General features: G+C 34.8%; 1 protein-coding gene across 3 annotated transcripts in view; it reads left to right on the top strand.

Annotated features, from left to right (window-relative positions):
- LOC6042175 (RNA-binding protein fusilli) overlaps window positions 1-20,397 on the top strand; it is a 124,039-nt gene that overhangs the window by 88,825 nt on the left and 14,817 nt on the right. For all 3 annotated transcript variants that reach the window (XM_038251612.1, XM_038251610.1, XM_038251611.1), the window contains exons 6-7: window positions 203-257; window positions 10,568-10,678. In XM_038251612.1, coding sequence (XP_038107540.1) covers window positions 203-257; window positions 10,568-10,678 — 166 coding nt within the window. The remainder of the gene's footprint in view (window positions 1-202; window positions 258-10,567; window positions 10,679-20,397) is intronic.

Below are 20,397 nucleotides of genomic sequence, written 5' to 3'. Positions count from 1 at the left end.
CTGACATTTTGTTATGGAATTATAATTTTTTTTTAGGTAGATTTACTATTTTCTAAAAAACTGTAGAGTTAAAAAGTAGAGTAATTTAATTGAATCTTCTTCTTTGAATAAAGTTCATTTATCTATTTTGTAATTTTATTTTTGCATCCTAGTTGTTCAAAACTTGTTTGATGAAATAAATTTTCTTTCTTTCTCATTTTAGGTCATAAATTCGAAGCAAATGAAATAGTTAATTTAAGTTTAGAACCTGGAATATGGTGAGTATTCGCTTTGTTTTCTTCTTTCCCCAAAACACATAACTTTTCAACACTTGCTCATTCATTACACCAAACACACACCCTCATAAATTCGCTTTGTTTACATTCCACACTTGGTTATAACCACGCAGTACCCTTCAAAGCCACATACGGTTTTCCCATATCAAGTCGACTTAAACTCAGCCATGCAATCACAGCCGCCGTGACACTTGACGTCGTCAGTCGGTCGGCGTCGGACGACGCCGTAAGTGAAAACACATTTTTTCTTCCCAGATAGAGAGAGTCAAGTTTCCTTCATGTGTGTGTGTGTGTGGAAAGTTTCCCGGTCGTGACCTCCCGATCCCCAGTTTTGACCTCCCTTTAGTAGATTTCCCAGATTGTTTTTTTTTTTTGCGATGATCGCAAGCTTTGTTTCAAGATTTTATTACTGGATTAGGGACAGTTTGGGCTAGAAACGCCTGAAAGTAGGCAATCGTGTTGAGGTTGTCTACCTTCAGGGGTACTCTTGGTGTAATTTTAGGCGGATTTTAGAGGGGTTGAGTCTTCTTGTTGAAACTCATTCCTGAATTGAAAAATGAGAATAATTTTGATCATTTTACCCCAGCTAACCCAAATTTACTGGTTTTGAATATAATGACCGTCATTATCTATCGGTTTGCCACTTGTGTGATTACGACGACGATGATGATGACGGCTCGACTCTGAGATTCATTAGTCGACTCTGGAGGGTCTGCCAAGCTATTTAAGCGTGCGCCGTATGGGATTCTTTGGGAGGAGGGCGCACTCTGAAGGTATAAGTTTCAATGCAAACCTCCTCAAGTGGACAAACTATAGGGGACCTATCATCAACCCAGTGTGTTTATGGCTGGATCACTCCCGTCAGGCAATCGTTAAGTGGGGAATTGATATGTGGTGGTGGAGAAAAAAAGTAAACACCGCACAGCGTCAAGTGGTTTTGTCGCAGCACTTCTTCCGGCAGGTTTTGCGGAATGTATCGATAGCACAACAATTCCGGTAATGGGTTGATTATAAACATTCCTTTTACTTTTTTATTTTGTAATTTTAGATGAAAAAGCGATCGGTATTTTGTTTAGTTGAATTGATATTATAGGAATTTCTGCGCGCAAAATTAAAAAACAAATGTCTGTACAGATCTTCATCCATAGATGTCGCAAAACGAAACTATTGGCACTACGCCCCCCGGGGCATGGCCTTCCTCTAACGTGGGATTTCTGCTCCAGCGCCTCTGACGAGACAGGAGAAACCGGGACCGACGTTTTACTTCACCATCCGATAGAAGCTCAGTGGATAAGGCGGGAATCGAACCCGCGTCTCATAGCATCATCGGGATCGGCAGCCGAAGCCGCTACCCCTGCCGCACACCTTGTTAATTTACAACATAACCTCAACAGTAAATCCACCATTGATGGAGTCCCTCACTAGATAGCGCCACCCCTGGTTGGTTCGGTGGTTATCAGCTTTCGATTGTAAACATTTACTACTGGGTACAAATATAAGGTTCTCTCTACTACGAGATAAGCGCCCCTCAGACCGCGACAAGTCACAATCGTTGGCGGCTCAACCTTGCTAGATAGTATACAAAAATTGGCATATTTCACCTTCAGTATGCAACTTCAAGCTATGGTGCTGCATCAGGTGCAAAAGGGGACGACTCTTGAAGAACCTCGCTTCTGAAGAGTGTCAAATATTGACGGAAGAAGCGCGTTACATCGGCCGCGGTCGCGACCGGCACTTTACGGCGGCGATTTAAGCTTGTGAGTTGAGATTCTCTGTTTACTGTAGACACTGACGGGAAACTGGTAGTTGAGAGTTGTGCATTCTGGGGTGTGCGCAGACTGGTAAGTTGACGCTCTTTCTCCCACGTACAGGGATTGGCGTTGGGTCGATGGGAATTGTGTGGATGACATAATTTTGACGAGAAATGATGAATCAGATGTTGAGAGTAATTATTGCAGAATAAGTTTGTGTTTTTTTTTAAGAAAATATAAGCACTTTATGGTTTCAACAGATTTTTTTTTTTTTAAATTTTTCCTGTGCTACTTCATGTAGATGTTGGTCTTCCAGATAAATTTGATATATTTTAATTTTTTTTGGCTCAAAAAAACATATCAATAAATAAAATGTGATCGCAGTATTTTTCAAATTTTATCATTTTATTTAAACTTCGCACTTTAAAATTAAGAAAAAAAAAGCAAAGAAGAAAATGCTCGGAAATTTGGCAATCCAATGTAAGTGTCCACGCATCCTTTCTCCCCTGTAGATTCTGTGAAATGTGATCCGTTCTCAGAATTCTCTCTGCGGTAAACACAACGTAGTAGGGCTGGCCGCTTTAATTTTTGCAATACATTTTCGTTTGTTCTTGGATGTACTGCAATTATTAATAATGACAAGAAGAGTGCTTGTGGCGTAATCTAATCACAAGACTTTTCAGCATGCTTTCATCGGGCTGGCTGCGTTTGTGTTAGATTAGATTAGATTAGATTAGATTAGATTAGGAAATTTGACAATCCAATGTAATTTTTTCCGAGAACTTCAGATAAACTGTTTTATTTGAGTAAAAGTATTTGAAGATATGGCATCCCTATTTAATATTATGAGCACTTATGACGGGATTAACATAACTTTTCAAAATCATGTCGAATATCGATCAATTTGTGATGAAAATTACAACCAGAATCGTCTATTAATGTATCGTTATACAGTTTTTTTTTTGAATTTGTATAAAGTGTAATATTGGTTACTATCTGAATGATTTTTTACATTGTTAAATCGAAATTCTAAAGACTATTTCGCTGCGTTTAACAAATTAAAAATCTGGTATCGCTGCCAAATGTTGTGAACACCTAGTTGAAAATGACATGGTAATTATATTTTTATATTTCTTAAACTATTATCAAAATTTATTCTAGAATTGTTTTTCGCAAATCTTTGTGAAATGACCAAAAAAAATCAAAAAATATTAGCAAAGGACTTATGTCCATATTATTATTTTGCAATATTTCAAGCAAAAGTATTTAAAATGGCCAAAGTACACACAATCAGGGAATCTTGCTCTTAGAAGTTAATGTTTACATAGAAATGAGCAGAATTCATTGTTTTTACACCTCTTATTTGATCTTTTTACATTGTTTTGCTTGATTTGTTCCTATCCATCAAAAAGAGCTAGAATTCGATAATCTGTGTCTCAAAATTGGATTGACTTTTATTGTCTGTGCCCGGCAAACTTGTAGAATTGGGAGATCAATGAGAAAAAATGTTTCAAGCTAAAAAAGTCCAAATCATAACACAAAAACTCGATTTTATTAACTTCAACTTTCAGTTTTTTTAGTGAACGCAAAATCTTTTAAAAATTTCAAATATTTGTTTAAATATTGAAAAATTATAATAAAATGTATTTTGCAAAATAGAATGTTTTTCCGAATTTTGGTGTCAAAATATAATTAAAAATTTAAGGTGTAAACTTTACTAAGTGTGCTTTACATAGTTGCCAAACTATACTTTAAAAAATATGTTACAGCAATAATTGTTATGTATGGAGAGAAATTGAACATTCATTGGAAAAATATATATAATTAAAATCGAAATCAAAAATACATTTTGTAAATCTTTTACAAAAACATACTTATTTAAAAAAAACGTTAATTTTTCTTATTTAAAAAGTATTTTTCTCTTCAATATTCAGTTCTAAAAAAATAATCTTATTTAGAAAATATTTTTAAAAAAATCTAGCAAAACATTGTAATAGGGCCGAAGCCGAAGTGTAAACCAAAAGTCTATCCTACTCGTTCCTTATGTAAACATCAACTGACGTGAGCAGGATAAACTCTTTGCTTACACTTCGGCTTCGGCCCTTTTGCATTGTTTTGCTTGAAATATAAATTTATTGAAATTATTGGTCTGACTTTTGGTTGTTGGACTATGTCCTTGCAAACAATAAAAATAAGGAAAATTTCGCTAAATATCCCCCTGAAGCCATTTTTCAAACCACGATGTCTAGGAAATTTTTGATCGGATAAATCGATAAAAAAATGCAGTGTCAAACGCCATCTGGCTGGGTCCAATCCCGGTTGCAGGGAATTGATTTTTTTGAAGATTGAAGCTGAAATGTCAGAAAATTTGTGTTTTATTCATAATATTATTGTTCTACAACATGCAAAATGGTTCACTTCTGTTGACAAACACTACAGAGCCCATGCAGGCTAACATTCGGAAGCCCATCGAGTTGCGGTCAATTTAACTTTACACCACAGAATTTCCCCTTTTCACACACAACATGCGCGCGCTACTACAATTACCTCTGCGGAACGGATCTCAAAAACTGATATCCGGACATGAAGCTCATCCACAAAACTGCCCGTGTTGACAGTTTTTCCCCCTCTCCTAGCTCTTGTGTAAGCCAACCAGCTCGGTACATGTTTTGTGGTCATTATGCAGTTATGTTGTTGCGGTGCTCCTGCCTGTAAGCCTGACCACTGGGTAGTCACGTTACGTTCACGACCCCTTCGGTTTGCTACTGGTTGGTTTGGCTGGTAACAATTACACCTCTCGCACTTATTACATTGAGTAACAATGTGTCCCAAAGGGACGGTGGTACAGTGAGGTCGTGATAGTTTGACAACTTTCAAATTATCGTCCTTATTTCGATGTGGTGTTCATGAGATCAAAGTGGTCTACAAAAAAGATGTCAAACAACCAGGGTGCTACCGTACTGCCACCGTCTGTTCCAGATTGTTGAGAAACAGTTGTTGAGGCTGTTGTTGACGCTGCTGAGTCGCACCAAGCTCGATGACTTGAGCTGAGTGTTCTATAGCCCAACAGGTCTACCATAGTACAGAGCAGAGTCCACAGCTTGGTGATACCAGCACCAGTGTGTTGAGTTGCTCATTCACAGTCGCGTTCTCTCGCAGTGCACAGCCACGTTACGGTCCGCAGTCCCGGTCCTAAAACAGAGGGACTATCCGTAGATTCCTCACCGTGTGTTCGGAGTGTTTGGCGCGCGCGCGTAAACCTTGGGACGTGTCATTCCGGTGGTCAGTGCTTGGACACGTTTTCCCGCCGACAAGATCCTCGTCGTGTAATCGCGACCAGCACTTTTCGACAGTTCTTGGCGTTCAAGGCGTTGCGGTATTTGGTTGTTTTGCTTTTGTTCTGATGATTCAAGTGAAAATATTGCTGCGCTATCAGACGAACCGACCGAAAAGCTAAACACATCCAATCGAAGGTTGAAGTGTGTGGTTTATTTTTGGGAGTTTGAACACCTTGGCTTCAAACGTGGTCGTGCCACGTACCTTTGTGGAGTAAGCCCAAAATTGGGATTAGCAAGCAGTACAGAGTACACAGTGAACAGTGTTGAAAGGTTGTGTTTTTTTGGGGCGCCACGCACAAGTGTTTCGATTTTTTATTGCTGATCCATATCGCAGTTGAAGAGAGAGAGTAAGGTGATAAGTTGTGTGTTTGAATTGATTGGAAGAAGTATTGCCGGTTGGGTTTGGCTGTTACGTATTTGCCGTCTAGTTGGACCTGATTAGGAAGATTTGAGGTGTTGCCGCTGCAGTTGTTTGCATTCTAGCAGACTTGCCGGATTACAACATTTTTGAAACTGCAAAAGGTTTGTAAATACTGTTGAGTGCTGATGCACAACTGACGTAGACATTTTAGGTTTGTTACAGAAATGATCCAATAGACTTGGACACGTTTAAAATAAAAGAAACTTGTTCTTTTTTGCATTTTAATTCTGTCCGTACTAAAACTGTACTGTAATACTTAAAAATACCCATTATTTTCCAAACTTAAATATGTTGAAATGTTTTCGAATATGTTGTTCATTTAAAATTTAAACCCATCTCAAAAAATCAAAATCATTCCTATTGTGAGCAATTCTCCAAAACTCAGAAAGAGATTGGATTTTATATGTTTTGATGTGGTTTCCTAAAACGAAAGAAGCCATTTGAACCGCTTAATTATATGAATTAAATTTTTCGAAAATCTTTATCTGATCGATTTGGTGTCTTCGGCAAAGTGATCTAAAATATATAATCGGAGAGTTGACTGTCCACTAAAATCGGTTTTGAAGATTTTCGATTTTTTTACATGTTTTATGAGACCAAAAAAGGCATATTTTGAGCCATGGATATGCCAAAATTGACAAAATTGTACCGACGAGTTGTGATTTTTTGAAGAAATAGTTACTCCTTAAAAAAATTGTTACTCGCAAAAAAGTACATTTTTTTTTTAAATTTAATATAAAAATTTCAAATCAAGAATAACATTTCCAAAAACAAAATTTCAACGTTACGCCCTTTTCTAATGATATTCTAGATTTAACATTTAAAATAATCCATGGTCAGAAAATTTTACAATTGTTTTTTTTTTATTTTAAAATTGGACAAAAGCTTCTGAACATCGACATTTTTAAAAATACATTTTATTGATTCTTTTCATTTAAGTTGTTGTATTTCATTAATCAATCAATCTCTAAAGTTTTCTAAAAGAAATCTTTTAAAACCTTTTGAATAAAATGTCTTAGAAATTGGGCACTTATCAGCACGATTTAAAAAGAAATTTAATAATATTTTTTTGCTCAAAAAATTGTGCACTTTGAAAATAACGAATATTTTTTTTTTGCTGGATAATCGTTTTTTAAATCACTACATTTCACTACTTTTTTGTCTGATCTTCTCCGTGGATCTAAAGATGTCCCCTAAAATATAACAAAAAAACGGATTTTGGAATTTCAACTATCAGTGATAGGGCTAATGCCCATTTATTTAAAAACATTTACATTAAAAATATGTAAAAAAAATGCTGTAAAAAAAATCATTTAAAAAGAGCATTCTGCGATAGTTATCCATCAAATTGGGCACTTTTACCAAATTTTGAAATTTGTGGATCAAGGTTCGTAAAAAGGCAATACTTAAAATAAATGCATTTTCATAAATCCTTTGATATTAATATTTTTTGTAGTAGCATTTCACTTCTTTTTTTATTTGTTCGAAATTTTAAATTTTTGTGTTTTCCGCCCCTTCCTTTTATTGTGACCAGAGCCGAGGGAGACATTTTTTTTAATAAAATCTGTATAAAAAAGTTATTTCAACCTATTATTTTTCCAGTGTGCAACTACTTTTTTTTTTAAATAGTCTTAAACAATATCTACAAAGTTGCCGACACCTAATCGATCTCAATATTTTTTCCAAGATACAGATTTTCAAACATTTACTTATTTTTTTGTATGGGTATACCCGGGCAGACTGTAATAACAAAATTAATAATATTTCAATAACAAATCCTGTTAAAATAACAAAAAGTGTTATTATTTTATCCTGAAGTTCAACTTCAAGAAGAAAAAATAATAACAGTTTCTAATAAAATAACAAAATTTGGTATTGAAGTGATATTATATTGAAAATGTTTAATAACACGCTAAAAAGAGGAAATGTTATACATTTCAAAAACCCTCCTAATAACAAAATTTGTTATTCGTTCGGTATACTGACTTAGAAATAAAATTACCATAAATCGCACAAATGGAAAAGTTTTGAAGTGTCCATAACACAATCTGTTATTATTTTTTCTTTTGTTAAATATTTTTAAATCTTTGGGATAATTTTGTCTAATTTCGTCGGGGTCATTATTTTGGCCATGAAATAGGGTCCTTAAGCTAAAATTATTCTAAAAAGTTGAAATTTTGAAATTTTAGTTTTTTTTTATTATTTGATATACCCCCTAAGGGACTTTGCTAAAATTGGCTAGAACTATGGGATAATTTTGACTAATTTCGTCAGGGTAATTATTTTGGCCATGAATGGGGTCTTTAAGCTAAAATTATTCTAAAAGCTGAAATTTTTAAAGCTGATTTTTTTAATTATTTGATATACCCCCTAAAGGACTTTGTTGAAAATGGTTAGAACTATGGGATAATTTTGACCAATTTCGTCAGGGTCATTATTTTGGCAATGAAATGGGGTCCTTAAGCTAAAATTAATCCAATAAAATTAACTTTTGAGAGTTTATTTTTTTTAACTTTGTTATATTCCCTAACGGAATTGATTTATTTATTGAGAATTTATGAAGTGAGAATAACAAAAACTGTTATAATTTTCACAGAGCCAGGAAGTCGGAGCTGACGTTGAAGTTCGAGCTGAAGTGAGACCTCGGAGACTGCATCGGATTCAGCAAATTTTCAGCAACTTTTACTTGGAGTCGGAATCTGTGAAGTCGGGTATTTTTGGAGAGCTGAAGTCGTCGTTGACGTCATATCCTGCATCCAGAGTCGGAGTTGTCTTCAAAGTATGGATTCAAAGTCGCTTGGAGGTACCCGACTCTGCAACCCTGACTAGTACAGAGGAGTTATGGCAACTGCAGGTTTATTTGCAAATGGCAAATAAACCAAAACAATAACTTTTTTTGTTATGGAGACATACAAGTTCAATAACATTTTTTGTTATTATGCTGCTACACCTCTCCGCACAAAATAACAAATCTTGTTATTCCTTCATGATTCCTTCTGTGTTATTGGTTTGTTATTGCAATAACAACATAATAACAGTTTAAGTTATTCTTCGAACAAATCTTTGTTATTGATTTTTGTTATTTTAACAACTAATCCGATCATCCCAATAACATATTTCGATCTTCTCACAATATCAAAAACTGACCTTCCCAAGTTATTTCCGTCTGCTCGGGTATCTGCTAAATTTGTAATTTGACTTGTATGAACAACTCAAAGATGCAAAATGTCTTCGGAATTTAAAGCTAGGGGGAAAGCATCTAACTCCATCTTGACTCTAATGTTGCCTATCAGTACTTTTACGTTCAATTACAGCTCGTAAAAAGCGTTTTCGACTGAAGTCAAGTGAGAAGAAGTTAAGTATCATAAGTTGTTTAAATAGTAAAGTCCGTAAATTGTTTGGAGTTAACAGCGAGTGCTTAACCAAACCAAACAAACGAGAATTTGACACATTTCAAATAAATAAAAATGAATACTGGTCCCAAACACAAACCACGTGGATATAATTATGAATATTGAAAATAGTTTCAATTCTTAAGAAGAAAATATTCTTATTTTCAAAACTGGGATCATATTTTGATCAATTTTCGCCGCATTTTAAATTTGTTTATACTTTTTTTTTAATTTCCTAAGACATATTCTTGCATCTTGTCTCTGAAACGCAGCCCGATTGGGAGCTGTCAATCACTTGATAATCAAATGCAATGGCGCTCCGCAGCCGAACATTCTCCACCAAACATAATCACAGTTCTGCAACACAGACGTGAGTGACCACGAGTCTACAACGTTCTCGGTGGTAGTAATTTAGAACATGCCGTAATCGTTTTCTAATCTTATGTAGAGTTTCAGTCTGGTGCGTGTCTAGGGTAAAGTGCAACGACTTTGACGGTGGACTTTTCACTTTGAGGTCGATGGTACTGCTTCATGGACGTGATTTTGAGTTTTGTTTGATTTGCCTAAGGTAGAATGCCCTATTGTGATAATATTTAAAAAATCTAGTTCGAGCATTTTAATGTTGATGGTTGATGATGTAACTCTATACTTCAAGTCCTAGAAACGACCTGCTCGTAAACTCTCCTCCAACAAGTGTTCATTGCACACAGATTTTGCGTTCCGCGCGATTGCACTTGGCGACTGCATCGTTAAAACGGCGTGATGACCGCACACAACACTTTATTTCGGATCTCCACGGCAATCATCGGCGCTCGGAAGATCATCTTCTGACGTGTGACGCATATGGACTTTGGAAATTACGTCACTTTCGCCCTCTTCCAGACTCTGCTGGCTTTTAGAGTTATTACAGAACTAAAGTTTCCTGATCAAAAGTGCTCGGTCATTGCCTACGACATCGACGGCGTGTAATGACGCTTATCAAATTTTCCCTGTGCGTGACGTGCAGCTACGACGTACATCAATGCAGTGTAATTTTACGTGGTTTGTTCTAATCCAATGTCAACAAAACACGACGGCGTCTCGTACACGCTCATTCATGACTATCGACAACAATTGATCACCCGACTCGGCGTCTCCCGTGTCATTAACTGCTCTGGTAGATCGACAAATTTGACAAATTTATGTTGGTTAGGGTTAGTGCGCGCACGTGGGAAGTGTTTTAACCCTAAGTTTGTTTTTATTTTTCGGGGCTGTACTGCGTGCGGTTTTCATTCATGTGTCTTAAATGACTTCATTTAGTTAGGAAATGTGAAAACATCACTTGCTTTTGTATGAACCACTGTTCACCGGATTAATGTTTTGCATTATGTTTCTCTATTATTCATTTCAGCTCAATCGATGACGAAATTGACGGCACTTGCATAGTGCGGGCACGTGGACTGCCCTGGCAGAGCAGCGATCAGGACATCGCACGGTTCTTCCGTGGATTGAATGTGGCAAAGTGAGTATTTATTCTGTTATTTATTTTAAAACGACTCCAATATTTACAGATACAAAATAGACCTGAAGCTTCCATACAATAATAAAAATTTCACATCATCAATGTATTTAACAATTAAAAATAAATGACAAATCCTAAATTACCATAGATGATCAATACGTTTGAATATTTAACCCTTTAATGGTATAAATACAAATTAAAATACTAAAAGTGAAATACGAGAATTGGTAACAGTTGAATTTTTAATGGTTGATAATTTGGTTTGAAGAAAATCATCTTTTTTTTGCGTAATTTTACCTAAATATTGGGTTAAAGGTGAAATTTTACAGAAACTGATGAAATTTTTATTAGTTTCTGATATAAAGTTACACATTTTTTGACTCAAAATCTGTCACTACATTCCCAAGGGTAATATTACCATAATTTGTTTTTGTTATTTTGCATCAGAAAAAATACTGTATTCATACAACACAGGCAATGTTGGTAAAAACACAGCCAAAACCTCTTTAACATTCCAACGCCCAAGGCTCCAAAAAAGTTGGAACGGTAATTTGAACTCGCTGGTTCTCGAGCCTAACTCAACCAATCAAGATGATTCTTCTTTCCAGTGATTTGTTGGGATGTCTAGATAATTCTAGAACTTTGCAGAACTTAATTTGATCAAATCTGTAATTTTTGCGATCAAAAATATCGTTCCAACTTTTTTTCGCGTGTAAAAAAAAATAGCCGAAAATTCCGCGGAGGTAGTCTTTTTAAAAAAGGTGGAACGATGTTTTCGGTCGCAGAAATTACAGATTTGATCAAATTAAGTTCTGCAAAGTTCTAGAATCATCTAGACATCCTAACAAATCACTGGAAAGAAGAATCATCTTGATTGGTTGAGTTAGGCCCGAGAACCAGCGAGTTGAAGTTACCGTTCCAACTTTTTTGGGAGGCTAGGGCGTCCGTGTAAGTTGGACATGCGTTGGGCGTTCCAGTGTTAACAATAGTCAAATAAACAAGACAAATTTCTAAACCTGACTTAAAAAAAGAGTTTTTTTTCTTTTTTTTTTATTTTGGCAAAGAATTTGAAAAAATGGAAAAAATGTAATTAAAAACATAATTGCGAATAACTGTATTTTCAATTGAAATTAACACTTTTATTTAAAATTTGTAAACATTATTCAATGATTCTTTTCCTTGGTTTGTGTACAATTTGGTAACATTCGACAGCTTTTTTATATTTTTTCAATTTGGCACAATTTATCAATCTTGTTATTAAAAAAACTTTGCCTGACTTCTAAAAAAAGTTCATTAAAACACTCATTTGAGTGCTGTAAAGTTCATTTCGATTTCCTCAGCACCTGTCGTATTTATACAACTCGACAGAGCCTCTAAGGATGACCGTTTGACACCTGCTGAAAAAAACATTATTTTTAAACTTGATGTATAAAATACACTGAGTTAAAATTTAGGCGGGAATTTGGAGTTTTATTAAAGGTCCAATAAACATTTTTTGTTTGAGTGATTGTTTAATACTCTGACTCAAGGCGGTTTCAAAAAACCCTAAAAGCATAAAATTAAAAAAGGTTTATTGAACTTAGAAAAAATCGGCAAATCTAATTTCGAATAGACTGTTGCAGGTACAGTCCAGACTCGATTATCCGAAGGCCTCGAAAAAAAATCACTTCGGATAATCGAATCACGAAAAACTTTTTTTTTTGTCGTCTAATTTTTGAGTGTCGAGTTTAGGTATGACCCCTAAACTACGCTAAAATGATTTAGAATTGTTAAATCCAAGATGGCAGTCAAAATGGCGGTGTTGCAATATTGAAAAAAATGCATTTTATTTTTAATAGGCAATTTGACTCAAATTTGACTAACATGGGGTTGTAGAACTCAAATTTTATGTTAAAAACAAGAAAATGAAAAAATACGAAATTTTTTTTTGTTCACGATTCGATTATCCGAAGTCCCACACAAACCTTCGGATAATTGAGTCGGGACTGTTTAATTAACATAATTATTTAAAAATAAATTTTAATTTTAAGCCAAATTCAGTGTTCCGTTCCGAACAGACATTTGACACTGTTTTTTTTATTTTTAAGGGTTAAATGTGGTAGATAAAAATAAGAAAAATGGATCTTTTGACAAAAAATATTCCTTTTCCCAAATGTATTTTTGACATTTATTTTTAACTGTGTTACAGTCTGTTTTGTTCGATGGGCATTTCACTAATTATTACTCAAAATTTTGCTAATATAGAATTTTAAGACAGTTTTGCCTTCCTCACGTTATTGAGGAAAGGCTATAAAATCACTCAAAAAATGAACTCCTCAATTAACATTGGCTGAACCGATTTTGTCCGTTTTGGCATCATTCGATCCGTCGTTGGGTCCTATAAGTCGCTATTAAAAATTATGCAGTTCAGTTAAGTACTTAAAAAGTTATGCTATAAAAACGATTTTTTTTACAAAAGTCCGGAAGATTGTAAAAAGGGTGGTTTTTGTAAGAAAACCCGTCATGCTATACATTTTCAGAAAGGTATTTAAAAGACCTTTCCAATGCGTCCAAGACATTGAAGATCTGGCATCCGTATCAAAAGTTATAAGCACTTAAGTGTTATTTACGCACTTTTTGGAGGCCGGATCTCAGATATTTTGATGAAAACGTTGTCCGGATCTCTCATGCGACTTATCGTTGGATAGGTATTCAAAAGAGCTTTTCAACGCGTCCAAAACATTAAAGATCTGACAACCCTATCAAAAGTTATAAGCACTAAAGTGTTATTTACGCCCTTTTTGGATTTTGGATAGCACCATTCAAATGTGAGGAAGGCGCTAACCACTAAGGGTGGATTAAGTAACGTTTTTTCATGAACTTGTTTTGCTTCGGTTGATAAACCTGATATTGTTCAGATACATATTTTTTTATTTTTTTTATTTAAAAAAATAAGCATATGAATGGCACTGAAACTAACTAAAACAAACAGCTAGAAGTCGCCTGACAAAAAACTTTTGCTAGAAAGAGATAGGGAATCTGAAGCAAACAAACGTCCAGCTGCCATGTAAACATTTATTTTGAATGTGTTAGTAAATTTCTGACTAGAAAGTCTTAGTCATTTTCTTTAAATAAACTCTGTGTTATGCAATTAAGACTAAATTTATGTTTCATTTCTAAAATGTAATGTAAACATTGAATATATTATGAGTTTTATCATGTTTTTTAGATCTGGATTTGATTTGAGTGGAAATGACTCAAATAATCTTCCCAATACAACGCTTTCAAAACATCCTCTAGCATTCCGCTAATCAGTAAGTTCCGACCTGGAAAGAAAGTAAATCTTTCCCGATTCTTTTTCCCCCTTATACTTCCCCATGCTTTACACACAGACTCACAAACCGAAACAAACCTTTCGCTGATAACGGGGGCCGAGACAAGCCACGACGACCTTTTCACATTGGACCCATCAACATCATGCGGCCAAGTCCTGCCGTTTTTCCCTCAAAAGATTCTGAACTAAAGTGGACTTTTAGGGTGAACCGCTCATTTATCGATGTTTGGATCTCTAGTGCGCTCCACCCGCCACTGCGCGTCGCTCCAGTCACCTAAGAGGTGTCCCTTTTCCTTCGACCCTCAATAGGATCACCTACCCTAGCGCGCTGATTCGACTCGCATCAGCAAATCAGTCGCGGCTCGAAGCTCGGTTTAGTGTGATCGATACTTTTCACTGGCACTGACTGTGACTGGCTGGGCCGCGGGTTGTTTTGAAATATACTACCACATCCGATGTCGATGTGTTTGTTTGTGTGCACTCTAGTCCACCTATAACCAAATTAAGTGCCGCGCTTAGCCCATAATGAGCCAGAACGGCAGAACGTGAGCCTTTGCGCGGTTCTCGGTGTGTTCTCGTTTTTTTTTGTTTTTTTTTTTTTTTGCTTTTTGCTGCCCAGGTTGGACGACAAATTTGCAAATTTGCAGAATAATAATATACCTTGCAAGTGCTTGACCGCGCATTTCCAGCGTGGTGCGATCGAGTTAAGTCGCGGAGTCATTCAGTGCACAGAGTTGGTGGTTTCAAAGTCCCCTTAATCGTGCCATTAAAGTTCAATCAACGTGCGGGCCATTTCAGTGTCATTCTGGTGATAGATTGGACCATTTGGGGTGATCAAAATGAGTGAAAGTGAGAGCAAAGTTGTTGATTCGGTGGCGGTTGTTGACGGACAGAAGCACGAATCTACAACGGCAACATCTGGAGTAACATCAACAGTAGCCAGTACAGTGACCGGTGGTTATGCAACCGGGTTGGACGTTTTGGGTAGAACTGGCGCCGCCACGAATGCGGTCACGAGTAGTTCCAGTGCGACAACTGGCGGTGGTGAAAAGAGGTAAACTCATTGAACACGAAGAACTCGAAGTTCGAGCCGAATCAGCTACTCAGAACATGCTTTTGATTGACGGACCTGATAGCGGTTGGTTCTTCGGCTTATAATAATAGTTTGAACTTGCTGTTGTTTGCAAAGTGCATCGGTATTTATTTATTGCGCCTCAAACGTGCTTTGTTTGGTGGCGCCTTCATGCTGAGCGATTGTGAGGTGGTGGCATTCTTTTGTAAAGTTGCGATTGACAAAAGGTTTCATAACTCTGATATTCATGAAAAAAGGTTTGCAAGTTAAAGTAATTGAGTTGAGTTCCATTCGCTCTTCACAATGTTCAGGTAATCAATAGACTTTTCAAAAGAGTCGAAATGTTTCAAGATCTGGCAACCTTGTCTCAGGTTATAACAACTTGAGTGATGTTATGTAGTGTTTAGAATCCGTCCATTTCTTATTAAAAAAGCAGTTTAAAATTGATTCTTGACATGTTTTTTTCGAGTTTTTTTTAAATTAATTCAAACATGAGCAGTTTTTCATTTTCTGAAAAAGTCATTTTCATTTATTTATGTAGGGTTTTTCTTTTTTCAAACATGAGTAGTAGTTCCTTGGAATCAAATTTAAAGATTTTGCAGAAGAACAATATTCTGTAATTTTTTTACATTTTTTTACATTTTCAGTTTCTTATAGTCTTTTTGAAAATGGTTGCCAACTGGAAATGTTAAAAAATGTAAAAAATACAGAATATTTTTCTTCTGATTAATTTGTTTTTTTTTCAAGTGTTCTTTGAGTTATTTTTAGAACAAGATTCATTGAAAATGTTTTTTGGAGTTTTGCATTCTGAAAAACATGAACAGTTTCATTTTCTTCGTTGGTAGTATTTGGATTTTTTTGCATTATTTTCAAGCAATTCAAACATTCAGCAAAACAAATCCATTTAGTAGTTTATTTTGAGCCAGAAATTTAACCAAGGTTGGTAATTGATAAATTATCGTCGATATTATGAGCGTTTAACAATAATGAGAAATTTTGCATGTATTTTCACTATTTTGTTGTGTTAAATACTAAAATTTCAAAAAATATCATGCTCTTAAAATATCGTATTTTTCATAAAATTTGCGTGAAACTTTGTCCTAAGGGGTAACTTTTGTCCCTGATCACGAATCCGAGGTCCGTTTTTTGATATCTCGTGACGGAGGGGCGGTACGACCCCTTCCATTTTTAAGCTTGCGAAAAAAGCGGTGTTTTTCAATAATTTGCAGCCTGAAACGGTGATGAGATAGAAATTTGGTGTCAAAGGGACTTTTATGTAAAATTAGACGCCCGATTTGATGGCGTACTCAGAATTCCGTAAAAACGTGAAAAAAAAAACAAAACACTAAAAAAGTTTTAAAAATTCTACCATTTTCCGTTACTCGACTGTAAAAATTTTTGGAACATGTCATTTTATGGGAAATTTAATGTACTTTTCGAATTTACATTGACCCAGAAGGTTCATTTTTTCATTCAGAACAAAATTTTTTATTTTAAAATTTCATGTTTTTCTTACTTTGCAGGGTTATTTTTTAGAGTGTCACAATGTTCTACAAAATTGTAAAGCAGACAATAACAAAAATTTGGATATATAGACATAAGGGGTTTGCTTATAAACATCACGAGTTATCTCGATTTTACGAAAAAAAAGTTTTGAAAAAGTTGGTCGTCGTTGATCATGGCCGTTCATGGTCACCCGCGACAGACACGGACGACGAAACAAAGAGAAACGCAAAACCTTTTCAAAACTTTTTTCCGTAAAATCGCGATAACTCGTGATGTTTATAAGCAAACCTCTTATGTCTATATATCAAAAATTTTGTAATTGTCTGCTCTACAACTTTGTAGAACATTGTTACACTCTAAAAAATAACCCTGCAAAGTTAGAAAAAACACGAAATTTTAAAATGAAAAATTTTGTTCTAAATGAAAAAATGACCCTTCTGGGTCAATGTAGATTTAAAAAGTACATAAAATTTCCCATAAAATGACATGTTCCAAAATTTTGTATAATCGAGTTACGGAAAATGGGAGAATTTTTAAAACTTTTTTAGTGTTTTTTTCGATGAAAAATACGTTTTTTTCGGAATTCTGAGTACGCCATCAAATCGGGCGTCTAATTTTACATAAAAGTCTCTTTGACACCAAATTTCTATCTCATCACCGTTTCAGGCTGCAAATTATTGAAAAACAGCTCTTTTTTCGCATGTTCAAAAATGGAAGGGGTCGTACCGCCCCTCCGTCACGAGATATCAAAAAACGGACCTCGGATTCGTGATCAGGGACAAAAGTTACTCCAAACAACAAAGTTTCAAACAAAGTTTCACGCAAATCGAAGAGGGGTCGGGGCAACTTTTCCCGATTTCGTGTGAGTTGGTAGAGAATTACCCTAATACAAAATTTAAATTCGTTTGACACCCATACTGCAAATTATTAATAAATCTAGTATTTAAAAAACCACGTTTTTTGTGAAAATGTTCGTATTCTCGACAAAATAAACTCCAATTAAAAAAATTTACACACACTATGGTCTCGTTTGGTACTCATATTGCAAATTAGGAAAGTTTTAGTATTTTCCAAAAATACGATATCTTGTAAAAAAAAAGTTCTTTAAAAAATTCAAAAAGGTGAAAATGTATTAAAAAATTACGCTTCGTTTGATACTTATATTGCGAATTATGAAAATTTTAGGAGTTTCGAAGAAATACGCTACATATTTTGGAAGTAAAGTGAAAAACCATACAAAATTTCGCTTCGTTTGATACAGTCATCCCACATATTCGGAACGGTTTCCAGATCGGCCAATGTTCAAAAAATCATAGCAAATCGATAATTGAACTTAATGATTCGCTTTTGCCTTCATTTGAAAGCTTTTTTTGCGATCTTTCGAATGCTGTATCGAACATCTGCAAATTTTAACTTTTATATGAAGTTTTTGAAGAATTACTTTGACCCTTGAAATCCACAAATTCGGAACACTTTTTTCTTACGAATGTAAACAAACTTTGGATCTCTCCAGGAGTTCATATTTATTACCAAATAATGACTTCACACAGTGACCAATGAAACTCAAGCTTAGTGATGTTTTATACATGGTTTGATAACTTTTTTTGTGAAAATATCAGTTAAATTCAGGTTTTCCACAATTGTGGGAGGCACAATAACATCCCACAATTATGAAACAGGCCATTTGGAGGCTGCTCTGCACAAAATAGTCTTGGAATGAAGTTTTTTGTTCAAAAAGTACTACTTTTACTAGTGAAATAGCAAGATAATGTCCAAATGAAGGTTCTAAAAATAGTAAGGTCGACAGAAAAGCTACTTATGGCATGCTATTGACAAATTATCATCAAAGTGTTCCGAATTTGTGGGTGTTCCGAATATGTGGGATGACTGTACCAATATCATGAAATCTGAGTATTTAATAAAGATTCGGTATTTTGTAACATTTTTTGAGTATTTTTACTTTAAAGCTTACTATATTATCTAAAAATATATTCTCATTGAAAGCATTGAAAATTAAATAATTTAAGAAAGATTAAAAAAAATGAGTTATCGTCCATCATCGCCGATTGAATTATCGAAATAACGATAACGGTAATTTATTCGTAAACAACCTTGATTTAACCAAATAATTCCCAAGATTTAAAAAAAAAAGCTTTCGGCGGTTTGTCCACAGAGTAACCCAGAGTAATCAGTCTGAGGAAATGTCATTTAATTTTTTGGCCCGCAAGGTTTGCTGGCAGCAGTACCAAAAATCAAGAGGCAGTGTTACTCTGTAGTACGTCCATTGGGTGAAAAGATTTTTGGAGAAATGTATCAGATTCAGGAAGGGTAAAAATAATTAATATTACAAAAAAAAGTTATTTCAAGAGCCAAATGCAAAGTTCGTTGTCTTATTGGCCATGTGTAACATAACCTGTAGTTTTTTTCTTCTTTTTTTTTGGGAAATTTTAATATAATGTTGATTGCTATCATAGCATATATTTTTTTAAATTTAGATCAGGAAGATTGTTTATTTTTTTTTTTTTTTTTGGATTTCGCGACTGAGCAATTCTCTACCAATACCGGAACTGGATTTTATGTGTATTTTTTGATTCGGCTCAAACTTTGTGGGGGCCTTCCCTATGACCAACGAAGCTATTTTGTGTCATTGGTTCACCCATACAAGTCTCCATACAATTTTGGCTGCTGTCCATACAAAAATTGTACGTAAATATTCAAACAGCTGTAACTTTTTAGAGAATTTTCTGATCAATTTGGTGTCTTCGGCAAAGTTGTAGGTATTGTTGAGGACTATTGAGAAAAAATAGGTACACGAAAAAAATGCAGATTTTTTAATCAACTTTTTTTTACAGAAACTCAATTTTCCAAAATACATATTTTTTTTATTTTCGAGATTTTTGATATGTTTTAAGGGACAAAAACCCGCAACTTTTGAGCTATAGAGAAACATGGTCAAAAAATCTGCTGCTGAGTTATGAATTTTTGAAAAAAAACAGTGATTTTTGGAAAAAAATCGAAGTTTCATGCAAAAACAAGTTTGACATAATCTTTTGATGCAAAATTGAATTTGCAATCGAAAAGTACTTAACAGATTTTTTGATAAAGGGCTCCGTTTTCAAGATATAGCCACCGAAAGTTTGATTTTAGCGAAATATTTGCAGTTTTTCAATTTTTAGAAATAGTGATCATAAGTGACCATTTCTAAAAATATTTTTTTAGAAGTTCAGAAAATTGGCTATAAAATTGTCTAAGAGACATTGAAGATTGAACCTCTGGTTGCTGAGATACAGCGACTTAAAGAAATAGAAACAGGAAAATTGAAGTTTTCTAAGTCTCACCCAAACAGCCCAACATTTTCTAATGTCGATATCTCAGCAACTAATGGTCCGATTTTCAATGTTAAAACATGAAACATTCGTGAAATTTTCCGAACTTTTGGAATAAAAAAATATTTTGAAATTTTTTAAATCAAGACTAACATTTTAAAATGGCCATACATTGAATATTACGCCTAGTTTGAAGCATTATCATCAAAAATTATACAAACTGAATTTTGAATGAGTTTTGCCATTTTGGTACCATCCTTAAACCACGTGGACACCTTATGGGAGGGGGGGTCAGCGATTGTCCACGCTTCGTACAAAAATAGATTTGTTTTGTATGGGAATTGTCCACGATGGATTTATGGACATCAAAAATGTTGAAGCGACCAGGCGTACTATGTAACGTTTACCGCAGAGATGATTCGTTGAGCACGGAGTTCTCATACAACAATAATGTTTTTTGGTAACCGTTGGTGTTATAAAAGTGGTTGAATTTCAAGTAATA

The sequence above is a fragment of the Culex quinquefasciatus genome, chromosome 2 (assembly GCF_015732765.1).
Source record: "Culex quinquefasciatus strain JHB chromosome 2, VPISU_Cqui_1.0_pri_paternal, whole genome shotgun sequence".
NCBI classification, from domain to species: Eukaryota; Metazoa; Arthropoda; class Insecta; order Diptera; family Culicidae; genus Culex; species Culex quinquefasciatus.
Note: the sequence above shows the minus strand (reverse complement) of the source record. Positions and strands in the feature narration are given on the sequence as shown.